The sequence below is a fragment of the Rhinatrema bivittatum genome, chromosome 19, assembly GCF_901001135.1.
Source record: "Rhinatrema bivittatum chromosome 19, aRhiBiv1.1, whole genome shotgun sequence".
In the NCBI taxonomy this organism is placed as follows: domain Eukaryota; kingdom Metazoa; phylum Chordata; class Amphibia; order Gymnophiona; family Rhinatrematidae; genus Rhinatrema; species Rhinatrema bivittatum.
The window spans coordinates 20,669,893-20,686,298 of record NC_042633.1 but is presented as its reverse complement, the minus strand read 5'-3'; the positions used below and the strand labels follow the sequence as shown (position 1 = coordinate 20,686,298).

The 16,406-nt window shown below is 48.7% G+C and overlaps 1 protein-coding gene across 1 annotated transcript; it reads right to left on the bottom strand.

Moving 5' to 3' along the window:
- Positions 1–1,447: 1,447 nt before the first annotated feature.
- On the bottom strand, positions 1,448–8,572 carry LOC115080821 (sulfotransferase family cytosolic 2B member 1-like). Its single transcript, XM_029585261.1, has 7 exons — positions 8,475–8,572; positions 7,905–8,050; positions 6,134–6,342; positions 5,495–5,621; positions 4,923–5,017; positions 2,246–2,426; positions 1,448–1,871 (listed from the first exon to the last, which is right to left on the bottom strand). The coding sequence occupies exons 1-7, from the start codon at positions 8,501–8,503 to the stop codon at positions 1,729–1,731; spliced, it is 930 nt and encodes a 309-aa protein (XP_029441121.1). The 5' UTR covers positions 8,504–8,572; the 3' UTR covers positions 1,448–1,728.
- Positions 8,573–16,406: the final 7,834 nt, after the last annotated feature.

The following is a 16,406-nucleotide window of genomic DNA, read 5'->3' as shown; positions in this document are numbered from 1 at the left end:
GTGCACAGACGGCAGCAAGGGGCCCTGCCTGCTGCGTGTCATCGGGGCCGAGTGGATCCCACGTCGGTTGGTTGAGGCCGCCCGCCGGCATTCTGGCAGGTTCAGTTCAGGAAGCCCTTTGAACCGGCATTCTCAAGCCAGCCGCTGCATCTCCCACCTCCCTCTCGGCCCCGCGGGTCCCTGCCGGACAGCTGAGATGGGCTGATGGATGCTGCCTTACTGGCCGTTACCGTCCAGGCATCCCTTAGCCTTCTCTTCCCACAGCATTCGGGGTTTCATCCCGGTACTTGACGGCAGGATTTAGTGGCTCCCCAGCTTGCTTGTATGCCTGGCACAATGGGGACTACGGTCTGCGTGTTCTTTGGAGACCCGTCAGGGCCGTTAGCTTATTGAGATATTGGGGGACTTGGCGCTAGCCTTGACCTTGGGAGCTCAAGCTGCGTTACAATCAGATAACAGTTGGAGGTTCTGTGCTGTGAGCTGTTGTCAGGTATTTTAGGGATTGTTTGGTTTTTTTTTTTTGCATGGTATTTTGGACAGTTTATTATGATTTTGGTATATTTAGGATCTTTGCTGTGTGTGGCTTGCTGTGTATTTCTGTTTTCTTCTTACTTGCTTTGTCATTTTTGGTTTTCAATTCTACACGGCGCTCTGAGATTTATTGTAGCAACTGCAACGCTGTTAAATTGATCCCCGGCATCCCCATTCAGGCACCACAACGCCACACACGGGGAGGGGGGAATTAGGCAAGCGACTTCAAAGCAGTGGTTTGTGGCAGGGAAATGCCTTTTACAAAGCCGACCACCCCAGTACGCAGGTAACCTTCTGTATTTCCTGTTTCCACGTTGACTTTACCTGTCCAGGGGGAGGAGCTGGAGAGGGCATTTGGACTTAAGCTCATTTTTTGGATTTAAAACAAATATACATGTACATTTTTAGGAGAAATTTGGGTGGAGGTTTTAGCAGGTGTAACCCGTGTGGGAAGATTTGATGGGATAATATTCAAAGCGGATTAATGCACTTGAGTCCACCTTGAAAACTGCTGTAAACATATTCATTCTGCATATTCGCTGACTTTTTTAGGTACAAGATTACAAAATTACCCACAAAAGGCACAGGGAACTGAAGAGCTTCATCTGAGCCCCATACAGGAGTTACTCTGAATACACGTAAAGCCTGAATACAGCACGGACAGCTGAAGAGCAGATCTTCATCACAGCCCCATGCAGGCGTCACACTGATACACATAAAGCATGAATACAGCACGGACAGCTGAAGAGCAGATCTTCATCACAGTCCCATGCAGGCATCACACTGATACACATAAAGCATGAATACAGCATGGACAGCTGAAGAGCAGATCTTCATCACAGTCCCATGCAGGCATCACACTGATGCACGTAAAGCATGAACACAGAACAGACAGCTGAAGAGCAGATCTTCATCAGAGCCCCATGCAGGCGTCACACTGATACACGTAAAGCATGAATACAGCACGGACAGCAGAAGAGCAGATCTTCATAAGAGCCCCCATCTTCATATGGTCCACTTAGCTCCTGCCTGCCCCTGGGGGAAACACTGAGCTCACTGAGGGAGGGTGGTGGTTTTCAAGTGCAATCCAAATTCACCATTTGTCTGCTTAATCATTAAAGAATATCCTTCCTTATCCTGGTACACGCAGCCGGTGAGGGACATAGGGGCTGGGGTTTGCTTCTCGGCTTGCATGGTTCACAAAGCCGGTGCGCCCTCTTCAGTCCAGTCCTCGTCCCAGCTGAACTTCACCGGGAGGTTTCTCATCTTCTCCCGATAGACTCTGTGGAAGTGGTCGCACTGTGCTATGGTGAAATGATTCTTCCAGTCCCCGGAGATGCCTGGGGAGAAAAAACAACACCACAAACTTTGTCAAGCAGATGAAAATCTGATTCCGACTTCTTGGCAGAAAGAAATCCTGGGATGCTAGTTCGAATTGTCCCTCCACCCCCGCTTGGAAATCCCAGTCCATGAATTTTACTCCTTGCTACTTTACCTGCATGTGGGTAAATAACACAACACTGTCCCTTTTCCCTTCTGAAATCGTTTAATGAAGCTTAGGTTGAACGTTGCGTGCTTAGCCACGCACCCCAGAGGTGGCTGCATGCTCACAGGTTTCCGTTTTGATGCACTGTAGGGGCTTTGGCCCGCTTGTGGCTAGTCACAGGGAGTCTGCACAAGGCTGAAAGCTACCCGTCTTGTCTTGTCCTCTCACCTTTTCGCATGAAAGATCCCTTGCTGTGGTCTAGAAACTCATTCGATACATAGCCGAAGCTGGCCATCTTGTTGTCCTTCATGGCTTTGAAGGTCGCGTTCTCCACCACCGAGTCGAGGGCCGCCTCATCCAGCTGCCTCCCCAGGAAGTCGCAGATCCTCACCACGCTGCCCCGCAGGTCCTGGGGAGAGGGGGGAGAGAGAGACAGTTGGTGGGGATAAAGCAGAAGGGAAGGCTATCAGCATGCCTAAGGAGATGTATTGGGGTGTTGAGCCATTTTTATTTATGGGCAAAAGGGACAGACGAAGTGGGCCTGCCCCCATGACTCTATGGACCACTGCCCATCTCAGGCAGCAGAGAACTGCTGGGTGAAATATCTGCAGCCTTGCCTTTTCATCGGTAGGGATATTGCTGTTTGGGTTCTGGGAGCTGGTGCTGTTTCGCTAAGGCAGGTTTGCTGTTTAGGTTCTGAGTGACTTTTCTGCAGGGTTTTGTGTTACTTCACAGAGTGCCTGGCAATGAAGGGAACCTGTGTCACTGTTACTGAGGGGACAAAAGAGTTGGACATTTTTTTATATAGTGAGTAACCAGGGAAATATCCTAGTTCAGCCACTGTCTATATTTCTTGATTGTTTCTCCATCCTACTCTCCAAACTTACAGATGACGCATTCATCGGACACTCTGACTTTATTTCTGAAAGATAATTTGTCTTCTGTATCTATATCTATCTATCTATGAAATGAAGTTTAATATGTAAGGAGCATAAAACCCACATAAACGAGTTTTCTGAAAATGACCCTGGGGGCTGTACGCATGGAAGTGACTGGAAGAGGCAGTCCTGGGGGCAGAGTTCAGGGTGGATAAATCATCTGTGCGCATACTTTCCATTTTCAAAGGCACGCGTGCAAATGTTCACGTGGACATGTACGCGTGCTCCCTAGCGGCTGCAAATATGCACTCCTGTACGTGCTAAGGTTTGTGCGATCCTGCTAATTTGTTTTGGTGGGCGGGGTCAGGGGGGCGGGGAGACGGTTTCTTTGGAGATTCGGTTCATTTCATGTTCGTTTCGTATGTGGAACCGAAATGCGGTTCAGATGAAAAAGAAAGCCCATGCTTCCTCCTTCCGCAGCGACATCCAATGTGGAAAGGGCACGAACGATCTCCAGTTGCTTCTGCCCCGCTGGCTCCTGGTTTGAAAATGCCACCAGCCGGCCCTGAGACTGGTTTGTTCCATGGCCGGGCAGCCAGTATTTTCAAAGCAGGAGCCAGTGGGCCAGAAGTGCATGGAGATTGCTCCTGCCCCTATCTACACTGGAGACCCCTGCGGGGGTAGGCAGGCTTAGGAAAAGGGACGGAGGGGGAAATTTGGGGCGGTTTTTTTCCCTATGGGCCTGAATATTTAGTTGGTGGGGGGGGGGGGGGGGACTTTTGGGATGTGCAAGGCTGAAAGTTCACCTAGAACGGTGGTTCCCAAACCTGCCCTGTGGAAACCCCAGCCAGCCGGGCATGCAGATCGAGCTCATGCCCATTCGCTGTGTATATACTCTGTAAGCCTGGCTGACTGGGGTCCCTCCAGGGAAGCACTGATTTAGGGCAAGGGGCACCCTTGAACTGGCTCTCCTCATTGGCCAAGGCCCTTAACGTTGCGCTCGTGCCAGCCCCCATAGGCTGGGAGGAGGAAGACGCTTCACGCAGAGGCCAGACAAAAAAAAAGATCGAGATGTGGTTTGGGTTGACCTGCAAGGGCCAGAGGCTGCATGTTTCTGCCCTGCCATAAGCGGTAGAAAGCTGCGGCAGAGGACTGGCAACAGCAGCTTAACGGGGGAGGTGGCCTGGGAAGGACGAGGATTCTAGAGTCGGGGAGGTGGCGGGCAATATGGAGAAAATAAAAGGGCCCATCCACAGACGTTTGCAAGTGATTCAAGCGGTCCTGGATTGAGGGTTGGGCTTGTGGGAATCAGCTTGAGGAAGGTGATGGTGGGTGGCCTGCTGGCAGAGGTGGCGGAGACTGGTGCGGCGCCAGGGTGGGGGGGGGGGGGCAGTGGGGTGCTGGTTTGGGCATGGGGAATTTGTGCCCACCTCAGCTCAGGGTGATAAAGAACCCTAGAGGTAGAGAAACTCAACTGGACAGACCGGAGACCCCCACCTGATCGTTATCTGTGGTCATTCACTTTTCCTCTCTCTCTCTCTGAGGCTCCTCCCCCTTTCCCACAGGTGGATGCGCAGGGTGGAGAAGCTCCGTCATTGTCACTAGGCAATCTTGTCCGTATAGAGAAGATGGCAGAGGGCCCCCTGAGGAGCGCCGCACCTTTGGAAGGAAAATTGAGAGGCTGGAAGTGGGCTCAGAGAAGGAACGGGGACAGCAAGACAGGAAGAACCTCGAAAAATGGGAAGGGGGGATGTGATGCAAGCATTCAAGTATCTACCAGGGTGCAATAAGGAAACATTTTCCATAAAATGCGAAGCTCAAGGACAAGGGAATCATCTTATGAAACTGCAGGGAAGGAGGCTCGGAGGGACCTGAGGTCCCTTGCCTGCCAACATCTCCTACGTTGCATGGATAGATAAGAGATATCCTATGACCTTTGCCTCCAGGGTGCTGTTGCTTTTCTGTAAGCGCATGGGTCATCTTGCTCAACACTGCACTTGACATGCTCCTTCCTTCCCTCTGCGTACCTGCTGCAGCTCCTCATAGGTGATGAAGAAGACGTTGCTGCTGCCCTTCATCTGCATCCAGCCCCGGACGTGGTCGAACCAGGAGCCGTACAGAACTGCGGAGGAAGGCAGAGAACGAGGCCATCACCAGGACAGAAAGGCCAGGGCAGAGATGGCGGGCAACGGAGGGAACCTCCCGGATATAATAGCTAAGGGAGATTCCTCAACTGTAGAGTTTAAAGTCAAGATTGGAGGTGCAAGGAACTATTGGATCCTTCTTTCAGATGAGGGGAGGCAAAGGAACGAGGGTGGAGTGGAGGCAAATCGAGGGGATCAAGGTAAGCAATCAGAGTTATATGCTTATCCAGAGGACCGTCTGTGCTATGTGGGGAGAGAGCAAGGAGCAAGGTCAAAGCATGGGGCATCCGACTACATTTCAAGGATAGATGCTTGGGTATGGGGTAGGGAAGGGGTGAAAATTATTCTGTAAGAAAAGCAGCCTGGGTCATTTCCCCACTCCCCCAACGACCTCTCTAGGGTGCGCCTGAAGGAAAGAGGCTGGCGAGAGCCTTCCCGCCAGAGCAGCCACTCACGGTCTCCTCTCAGGAAGACGTCCAGGAAATCATCAAAGTTCCCGGGATCTTCGAAGACGTGCATGATCTTGGCAAAGTGATACAGGGAGACGAGGACGTCCTTTGGGTTTCGCAGAGTGTAAATAACCTGAAGAGGCACAGCAAGACAGACGGATGGACAGAGAGACACAAAGCAAGAGGGACTGAGAGAGGAAGCAACATAGAGAACCCTCCTCAATGACCTTGCCTAGCTACACATGACCTTCCTCGCCATCTTATCCCCCCCCCCCCCCCCCACACACACACACTCCTTCCTATCGATTAAAGCCTTGCTCCTCTGCACCAGACCCAGGGCCACTCTGCCAGTCTCAGCTCACACAATTATATCGCCCCTTTCGGACGCTGCAGGGAGAAAAGAGAACACAAAAGCACAGGATATGTTCTGCCTGGCGTGCACAGCACCACTGGTCAGCATTTGATGTCGATTGCATCTTCCCTGAGACCACAGCCTGGCATTTGTACTCTATCTCCACTCTGCTGTGAGTATTAAAAAAAAAAAAAAAAAAAAGAAAGTATATGGAAGAAGGGCAAGCAGAAAGCATAAGTGAACGAGCCTGGTTCTACCCCTGACTTGGAGCAGAGGGCACATCCACCCCATACCTTGGCTTTGGAGGTGAAGAAGGACTTGGCAAAGATGTGAGAGGGGAGGTGAGAGCTGATGAGGCGGGGTGGCGTGAGATCCTTCAGACACTTCTGCCCGCTCGTGGTTTCATACCAAGGGCTCCTCAACCAGTTGGGGACAGTTCTGGTCCTGGCTGGGTCCCCATTGCTGTAAATCAGACTCAGGATCTGCAGCATCCAGGTGGTTCCTACCAGGCCAGATTTTAGAGTTTAAAAAGAAAGAAAACATTTTGAGTGTGTGACAGCTTCTGACAGCTTTACCCATCACCTTGGGAAAGTGGAGAGGAATGCACGTAGACTGCCAGGATCTCCTGTCTCTTCCCTGGATCTTGAACTTAAAGAGTTCAGTGCTCCAGAGGTTGGTAGCGTTCAACAGTTATAATGTTGATGGCAACATTGAAGTCAGTAGGGAGGGATAGGGGGAATGACATGGGGAAGAGATATTTAGGAGCGTAACACCATTGAGGTCTATGGAGTGAAAGACATGGGGATGATATTTAAGAGGGTGACACCATTGATGTCTATGGGGTTAAATGACATGGGGAAGAGATATTTAAGAGGGTGACACCATTGAGGTTTATGGAGGTGAATGATGTGGGGAAGAGATATATAAGAGGGTGACGCCATTGAGGTTTATGGAGGTAAATGACATGGGGAAGAGAAATTTAAGAGGGTGACACCATTGAGGTTTATGGAAGTGAATGATGTGGAGAAGAGATATTTAAGAGGGAGACACCATTGAGGTTTATGGAAGTGAATGATGTGAGGAAGAGACATTTAAGAGGATGACGCCATTGATGTCTATGGTGGTAAATGACATGGGGAAGAGATATTTAAGAGGGTGACGCCATTGAGGTTTATGGAGGTGAATGATGTGGAGAAGAGATATATAAGAGGGAGACACCATTGAGGTTTATGGAAGTGAATGATGTGAGGAAGAGACATTTAAGAGGATGACGCCATTGATGTCTATGGTGGTAAATGACATGGGGAAGAGATATTTAAGAGGGTGACGCCATTGAGGTTTATGGAGGAGAATGATGTGGGGAAGAGACATTTAAGAGGGTGACTTGGAGGGACAAATGGCAACATTTTAATACCCGGCTGTGCTTTATGCCCGGGACGTAGCCAGCTGACATTTTATCCAGTATAAGATAGGCAGATAGGTTTATACAGCTACCTTAGCCAGACTCCCCAAGGCTGAATATCAGCCTCTAAGTGGCTGGCCCTTTTCCCGATGCTTAACTCCAAAGCTGTGGTCCCCCAACTTCTTAGGCTCCTAAACGTAAGTGTTCATTCTTAAGTCAGTGTTCATAGGGGCTCGTTTAGGAGCCTAACTCTCAACGTTGGCGCCTAGCCCAACCCATTTAAAAATGGGCCCCTCAGTGTTTCTGGACTTAATGTAATGCCGACCTGTAAAAAAAATCGGAAATGTGAATGCGTTTCTTGGGAGGAGTTCTTGCCTATTGGATGTTTCCCTCTGTTACAGACTTTAACTCCCTCCGGGGGGGCAGCCTCCCCAAAGCGAATTGGAGCAGCCCTGTCTGGACTTTGTGGCATATGTTAATATTTTATACTTCTTGTTTTGGGGTTTTTTCCGTGATGTAAAGCTGTTCATTTTCTTGCATTGCTTTTTGAGCTTTCGTCAGGGGAGTCATTATGTTTGAATAGATAAATGCACTCTCTTCTCCCCCTGCCTCCACCCCACCTGCTCCCAGGCCTTGACCCTCCTTCCCCCCCGTCCTCGCACCTGACTTGGGGTAGGTGACGTTGTACACGTCGTCGTCCTGCACCTGGAACTCGCTCTCGACGAAGCGGAGGTTCTCCTCCGTGTAAATCGAGCCCTTGGTGAACTTGACCCCTTTATAATGGAAGAACTCCAGAGAGGGCTTAGTGCTGGAAGAGACAAAGAAAAAGGGGGGTTCAGTTGCCCGTTGGCAAATTTTAAAAGCCAAGTACCAAACCCAGGGGTGGGGCTGGCAGTTGGAGAAGCCAAAGGGGTCGGCCCAGCCATGGACGGCGTCCCCTCCGCTGCCCAAAATGCTCTGACCACCTCGAAAAGTACAGAGCCCCCTGTGCTTTCTAAAGCACAGCTCATGTCTGATTATCTGGAGGCTGAAAATCAGAGAGGAGGGAATGAGAGGAGCAAGACCTCGCTGGTGGGTGCCCGGTGGCGTCTCCCAGCAGAGCTGGTGGCAAAACCAGGATGGGGGGGGGGAACACGGTCTGAGCCTGCTTTGGGCAGCTACAGAGAGCAGGGGAACGGGAAGCCAGGGAGGAGGGGGAGCAGAGATCTTGGCCGGGCCCGGAGGTGCCCTACCTGCTGACATCTCCCGCGTCCCTCTGCATTCTCCGGTGCCGGTGGCTGCAAATGCTTCCAGGGCTCTTCTGCAGCGGCTGTCTACAGGGGCTTAGGTGGTTTGCCTCGCACGTTTTTCCTGAGGGCACACAGCCTATTTATGCCACCCTCCTTCCCCCCCTGGTCCATGCCACGCCCCCTGCAGCAGTGCAAAGGTTACTAATGATAAAGAATACCAGGGTCCAGGAGGAAGGTTCTAGGAAGCGCACGACACAACCCGAAGTCACCACAGTGAAAGGCACGCAGAGGCCACTGCATTCGTAGCCCAGTTTCTTCTAGGCCAGGGGGGGGGGGGGGGGGGGGTTTATAGGCACAAGCATGAGTGACAGCTCTTCCACTGTGCTGCAGGAGGGGATGTGGCAACCCTGGGTTAGCGGAAGCTGATCCAAGGGGATCCAGTCCCCTCCCCCGCTGCTCCTCAACCATAGGCTCCCTCATCCCCCCCCCCCCCCTCTCCAGCGAGCTCTGTCATTTTACCCTCCCCTGCTACAGGGAAATGGACCCTTATAAGATTCATACCCCCCCGATTACTTGGAATCGCTCATCCGATTTCTCTCTGTAACCCCCCTTGTCCCAGGAACGCCAAGAAAGCTTTGACTACTGCAGTTCACTAATCGTAGGACTACCCAAATCATCCACGCGCCCTCTACAACTACTACAGAACGCCACAGCGAGGCCACTCACAAATCACACAAAGATCTGAACACATCACCCCAGTACCAAAGGAACGCCATTGGCTGCCCAGAGAGAAGCGCGTAGAACACCAACTGCTTTCCGTAATTCACAAAAACATAAATAACACCGCAAACAAATGTCAAAATACTGTATTCCAAAACCATCTTCCAGATCAGCTAATAAGGCCCTGCTCCGCATCCCATCCCTCACAACTGCGGGCCTCACAACACTTAGAGACAGAGCAGCTTCAATAGCCGGACCACGCCTAGGGAACAACTCATTACCTGAAAGCCTAAGGTTACAAAATGACACTAAACTATTCAAAAAAAAAAAACAAACCAACTCAAAGCATGGTTATTTCGACAAACTTACAAAGACGGCATATGGGTTAATAAACTCCTCACAAACAATCGCAAGAACTGATTCATGAAATCCCACATCCCCCACACCCGAAAAGTGAACCCCACACCCTCCAGGACCCACTGATCCACATTTCCCTCCATCCCTCCATCTTCAAACTTCATTTTACCCCACCCTAATCTCTCCCTTCCCCCCCCCCCCCCCCAACTATACACGTCAAGATGTGAAACCATTTTCACCTAAAATTCGGACAAGTAACAATGCTTAACATTAACTACTAGTTACCATGCCTGTTAGTAAAATGAAATGTTATCAAAGTGTATCTGTTAATATATAATATTCATTGCTATGACCTTTCATGTACGAAGTTGTTATATTTGGAAACCGGAGTGAAGGCTTGTACCAAACTTCGGTATATAAAAACACACAAAGAAAGGAAGAAATAGGCAAAGGACCACCTTTAGATGCTTCGAAAAATGAGGATTCTTCCACAGGGAACAGCAATGCCTCACAAATCTGCTTCACTTTCTTGAAGGAGTTAATAAACATGTGGATAAAGGTGAACCGGTAGATATAGTATACTTGAATTTTCAGAAGGCGTTTGACAAATTCGCTCATGAGAGGCTTCTAGGAAAACTAAAAAGTCATGGGATAGGAGGTGATGTCCTTTCGTGGATTACAAACTGGTTAAAAGACAGGAAACAGAGAGTAAGATTAAATGGTCAATTTTCTCAGTGGAAAAGGGTAATCAGTGGAGTGCCTCAGGGATCTGTATTGGGACCCTTACTTTTCAATATATTTATAAATGATCTGGAAAGAAATACGACGAGTGAGGTAATCAAATTTGCAGATGATACAAAATTGTTCAGAGTAGTTAAATCACAAGCAGATTGTGATAAATTGCAGGAAGACCTTGTGAGACTGGAAAATTGGGCATCGAAATGGCAGATGAAATTTAATGTGGATAAGTGCAAGGTGATGCATATAGGGAAAAATAACCCATGCTATAATTACACAATGTTGGGTTCCATATTAGGTGCTACAACCCAAGAAAGAGATCTAGGCATCATAGTGGATAACACATTGAAATCGTCGGTGCATTGTGCTGCGGCAGTCAAAAAAGCAAACAGAATGTTGGGAATTATTAGAAAAGGAATGGTGAATAAAACGGAAAATGTCATAATGCCTCTGTATCACTCCATGGTGAGACCGCACCTTGAATACTGTGTACAATTCTGGTCGCCGCATCTCAAAAAAGATATAGTTGCGATGGAGAAGGTACAGAGAAGGGCTACCAAAATGATAAAGGGGATGGAACAGCTCCCTTATGAGGAAAGGTTGAAGAGGTTAGGACTTTTCAGCTTGGAGAAGAGACGGCTGAGGGGGGATATGATAGAGGTGTTTAAAATCATGAGAGGTCTAGAACGGGTAGATGTGAATCGGTTATTTACACTTTCGGATAGTAGAAAGACTAGGGGGGCACTCCATGAAGTTAGCATGGGGCACATTTAAAACTAATCAGAGAAAGTTCTTTTTCACTCAACGCACAATTAAACTCTGGAATTTGTTGCCAGGGGATGTGGTTAGTGCAGTTAGTATAGCTGAGTTTAAAAAAAGGATTGGATAAGTTCAATTGCTAGTAATTGCTATTACTAGCAACGGTAACATGGTAACATGGAATAGACTTAGTGTTTGGGTACTTGCCTGGTTCTTATGGCCTGGATTGGGCACTGTTGGAAACAGGATGCTGGGCTTGATGGACCCTTGGTCTGACCCAGTATGGCATGTTCTTATGTTCTTATGTTCTTAAGGCCCAAGGGAAGCACGCACACAGTCTCCCAAGCAAAATGCAAGGTCTACGACTGGGCAAGCTTCCAAAACCAGAGTAGCTCTTAGTGAAATTGACACTAACAAAACCAGAAAAACAAGTGTAGATTTATTTATTATTTAAAAATATCTCCATGCTGCCTACAACCATAGCTCTAGGTGACTTACAGATCATCACATACATAAACAGTGTACAGATGAAACATAAAGATATAAGGCAGCAACCAAATATTTATGAGCCAGCAAATCCAGGACAAGATCTTAACATCATTCATCCTGCCAGACAACAAAAGCCAGCTGAAACAGGAAAGTCTTGAGTGTTTGTTAAAATAACTTTGCACAGATGGTTGGACGTAAAGTTTTGGGGGGTCATGAGTTCCAGAGTTGGCACCTTTCTCGGCGTCACAGAGAGACGGGCGCAGCGCAGAGATGGAACTGCTAACAGGCCTCTTTGGGACGACCTCAGGGCTGTACGTGCGAAGCCTGGAATTCATCCATGGTAGGGCCTCTAGGCTAAGCATTTTGTGGATTAGCAGGGCTACCTCACACTGAATCCGCCAGGGAACTGGCAGCCAGGGACCAGAGTGATACGAACCCTCCTGTCTTGGCCTGAGGTTAAGCAGACAGCAGAATTCTGCCATCAGTTGAAAGGAATGTAACCTGGCAAACCGATTAAAAGAGAATTATAATAATAGATACAGGGGAGGATTAGGGCTTAACTGGAACTCAAATTGGCCTAATGATTTTAAGGGTGGTAGAAGGTGCAATTTATAATGCCTGGATTACTTTAACATGATTATTGTAAGCCAGAAGCTTAAGATATTGTTCTTGCTCTGACTAGCAAAGGGGAGGACCCCTGTTCACTCTCTGAAGTAAAAAAAAAATGCTAGGGAAGAACAGTAAAGAAAAATGGTGATGTGAATTACTTGGCAGTACCTTTGTTGGTTGAGACACAGAGGGGCCAATACAAATTCTTTCCTTTGAAGCCTACAGAAGTCCTTCTCACCTATGCAAGTGTTAAATTACCCTCTGGCTCCTCTGCGGGGGGGGGGGGGGGGGGGGTGCCATGGCGGGAAGCCAGTGGTATTACCTCCTGAACTGCAGTGACACCAAGTGGACCTGGCTACAATTGCTAGGATTAAATGAATATTTCCACAGAAGGAAATTTTGAGTTGAATGGAGCTATAGCAGTTCTTGGAATCAGAACTTGCAGTGTAATCCCTGACCAGAGCCAATGAGGAGCAGGGGATCAATTGCTAATGAACTTTTTAAATTAGGTATAAAAGAAGGGTTGTCTTTTGTGTGCAGTCAGACAGGCAGAGCGAGGAAAAGACAGAAGGACATAACAATGAGGTGAGGTTCCTAACTCAGCCTCATTGCTGCTACCACAAAGGAAAGAGCAGTTGCAGATAGATGGGCGCGTTCCTCATAGCCATAGTCTGTAGAATAGTAATTATATAGCAGTGCCTAGAAAGCAGTGGTTTGTTATTTTATATTGAGGGGAAAGAGTGTGAGTTTCAAGTATTTTCTGACCTTTTGTTTCATTTATAGCTAGAAGGACAGTATTTAGAATAGTATCTGCATACATTCAGTATCTCCTGATGGAGGAGACCTTGGAGCCGCATTTTCGGATGGAAACGTTAAGGACAGTAATGGCGGCGGTCTGCAGAGGAGAGTTCTTGGCATCGTTGGACTGACGGAGGCCTACCTTCATATTCCCATTCAGTGGGAACATTAAAGGTTTCTGCGTTTCAAAGTATTGGGCCAACATTTTCAATTTCAGTGCCAACGATCTGGGACTATTTGCAGGTCCTGGGGTCCATGGCCTCCACGTTGGATCTGGTACCGTGGGCATTCGCGCACATGAGATCATTGCAAAGTTCACTTTTATCCAGGTGGAATCCCGTGTCAGAGGAATATCATCTGCCCTTACCTCTCCTACAAGAGTCCAGACCCAGTCTGTTGTGGCTATCGCTTCCCAACCTGGAGCAGGGGGTGGATCTGGAGACTCCGGACTCGGTGGTGGTGACCACGGACACCAGTCTTCAAGGCTGGGGTGCGATGTTCCTGGGGTGTTCGGCCCAGGGCCTGTGGTCGGCGGAGGAGAGGACCTGGTCCATCAATCACCTGGAAACAAGGGCGGTTCGAAGGGCATTGGAGGTATTTCTCCCCTGGATCAAAGGCAGGAAGGTCTGGGTTTTTTTGGAAAATGCAATGACAGTGGCATACATCAACCGCCGGGGGGGGACACGAAGAGCCGTGCGGTGGCACTAGAAGCTCGACAGTTGTTTGCCTGGGCGGAACTCCATCTGGAGGGTTAGCGAAATCGCATATCACAGATGTGGACAATATGCAGGCGGATTTCCTCAGCAGACAGCAATTGGACCTGGGGGAATGGGAATTGTCCCCGGAAGCTTGGGATCACATCTGTGCCAGATGGGGTGAACCTCAACTGGATCTGATGGCGACACAGGCCAACGCAAAGACGACAAGGTTTATCAGTCGCAGAAGAGAGATCAGCGTGGTAGGTCTGGATGCCTTGGTGTGCCCTTGGCCGACGGGGATTCTACTGTATGTGTTTTCCCAAGTGGCCCCTCATTGGACACATTCTTTGGCACATAGAGTCTCATCCAGGATCAGTGGTGTTGGTGGTGCCAGAGTGGCTGTGTTGCACTTGGCTCACGGATCTCGTGTATCTTGCAGTCGAGGGACCCCTCAGATTGGCTCACCTGCCTTGCTTGCTACGATAGGGTCCCCTATTTTCAGATCGGGAGGATCAGTTTTGTCTCGCGGCTTGGCTTTTGAGAGGCGGCACTTGCGCCTGAAGGGCTATTGGGAGCAGGTGATTTCTACCCTTCTCCAGGCGCGGAGACCCTTGACCTCGATAGTTTATGCCAGAGTCTGGAGGGTGGTTGAGTCCTGGTGTTTGCAACGCTGGCTGGATCCCTTTTCGGTTGGCATGCCTCAGATTTTATCCTTTTTGCAGGAGGGATTGGCCTACAGGTGTCCGCTCTGGGTTTCCTTAGGGGCAAGGTGCGTGGGAGGTGGTTAGCCTCCCATTCTCATGTGGTTCGTTTTTTGAAGGAGTGAAGCATTTGCATCTGCCGATGCATAAATTGTGTCCCGATTGGAGCCTCAATTTTGTTCTTCGGGTTCTCTGTGGGATGCCCTTTGAGCCCTTGAGAAGGGCAATGTTGAAGGACCTGACCTTAAAGACAGTTCTTCGGGCCAGGCGGATTTCGGAGTTGCAGGCTCTGTCATGTAGAGACCCCTTTTTGCGCATTTCTAATGATGGGGTTACGTTGCGAACAGTTCCTTCCTTTTTACTGAAGGTGGTGTCTTCTTTCCATGTCAATCAGACGGTAGACCTTCTGGCTTTTCCAGAGTGGCCCAGGGATTCTCCTCAGGAGAGGGAACTGCATCTGCTGGATGTATGCCGGGTCATATTGCATTATCTGGAGGTCACGAATTCTTTTTGTGTTGTTTGGAGGAGCGAAGAAAGGTGATAAGGCCTCGAAGGCCATGATCGCACGGTGGCTTCGGGAGGCTGTTTGCTCTGCTTATATTTATTTGTAGGGGTCATAAGGTTCCAGAGGGGCTGAAAGCACATTCTACCAGGGCGCAAGTAGTTTCTTGGGCCGAGGGTCAATTACTTTCTCCTCCAGAGATTTGCAGAGCGGCGGCGTGGTCTTTGCTGCACACTTTCACCAGACGCTACTGTTTGGACATGCGCACCCAACAAGATCCGCCCTTTAGTGAGGATGTCTTGCGTGCATTTCTTTCAGGTTCCCGCCCAGTGTAGGGTGGCTTGGGTGCATCCCACTGGTCTGGACTGATCTGGGTATGTTCAGGAAAGGAAAATTGGCTCTTACCTGCTAATTTTCGTTCTTGGAATACCACAGATCAGTCCAGAGACCCTCCCCATTGCTGCTGAAAGACTGTTTCCTGATAGTCATTGTTAATCACTATGTTATCGTTATAATGAGATAATGTTATTTGTTAAATGTAAGCCCCCAAGGCGACAGTTTTGTTTCATTGTACACCGGTGCGATATGTATATTATACAGGAGCGTCGGTTTATAAAAACCAAAAATAAATAAATAAATAAATAATAAATTAATAAATAAATAAATAAATAATATAGTCGGAAGAGGTTTTGTACTTAATATTTGTGTTTCTGGAGATGACAGAGCCTCCAAGGCAGGGGGCTCCAGCCCTGCTTTACCTGTTTGCCCTAGAGGGGGATTTGGTAGTTTCTAATTCCTTAGCTTGGGTACAGTTCAATTCTGAGGGACTGCAGGTGGCACTCTCTGTTATGTAGCAGTGTCTCAAAATTTTGGTCTCTGTCTCCATCTGCTGGTAGGGATGCAAAACCCACTTGTCTGGACTGATCTGTGGTACTACAGGAACGAAAATTAATAGGTAAGAACCAATTTTCCTTTGTCTATGTTTGCTGTAGAGTATAAGAATCCTAATGCATTGTGTAACTGTGCATGCACTGATTTTATATGCAGTACTTGCTGTAGCTACATAAGCTGGATTTTATGTTATCACTTATTGTTCTATTCTCTGCTCCAGCCTCTCCTCCCCATCCCTGGGAGAACCTTTAGTTGTGTGGGCGCATGACACGTCTGTCCCTAAGCACACAGCCAAGAGGTGGAGTTATTTTTGGGGCCCCTCCCACAATAGGGGAGAGGTTTACATTATGCAGAGATCGTTCCTTAGCAATTAAGACTCCAAGACTCTTGGCAGACGTTGCAACAGGAATCTTGACAATCTCAAATACAAAAGGATGATGGTGGCTCAGTGCTACTCAACCTTTGCAGTACCATGACCTCAGGTTTTTTTTAGATTTAAGGCTAACTTGCTATGTCTCCACCATTGCTTCACTGCAGACAGATACAAGGTCAAGGTCTTAGACCAGGATGTAGAGACTAAGACCAAAAGTTGAATATCCTCTACGTAAAGGCAGTGACTCGCACAGCGCCCATCCAGAAATGTACAGATTGGTGCCATATAGATGTTAAATAA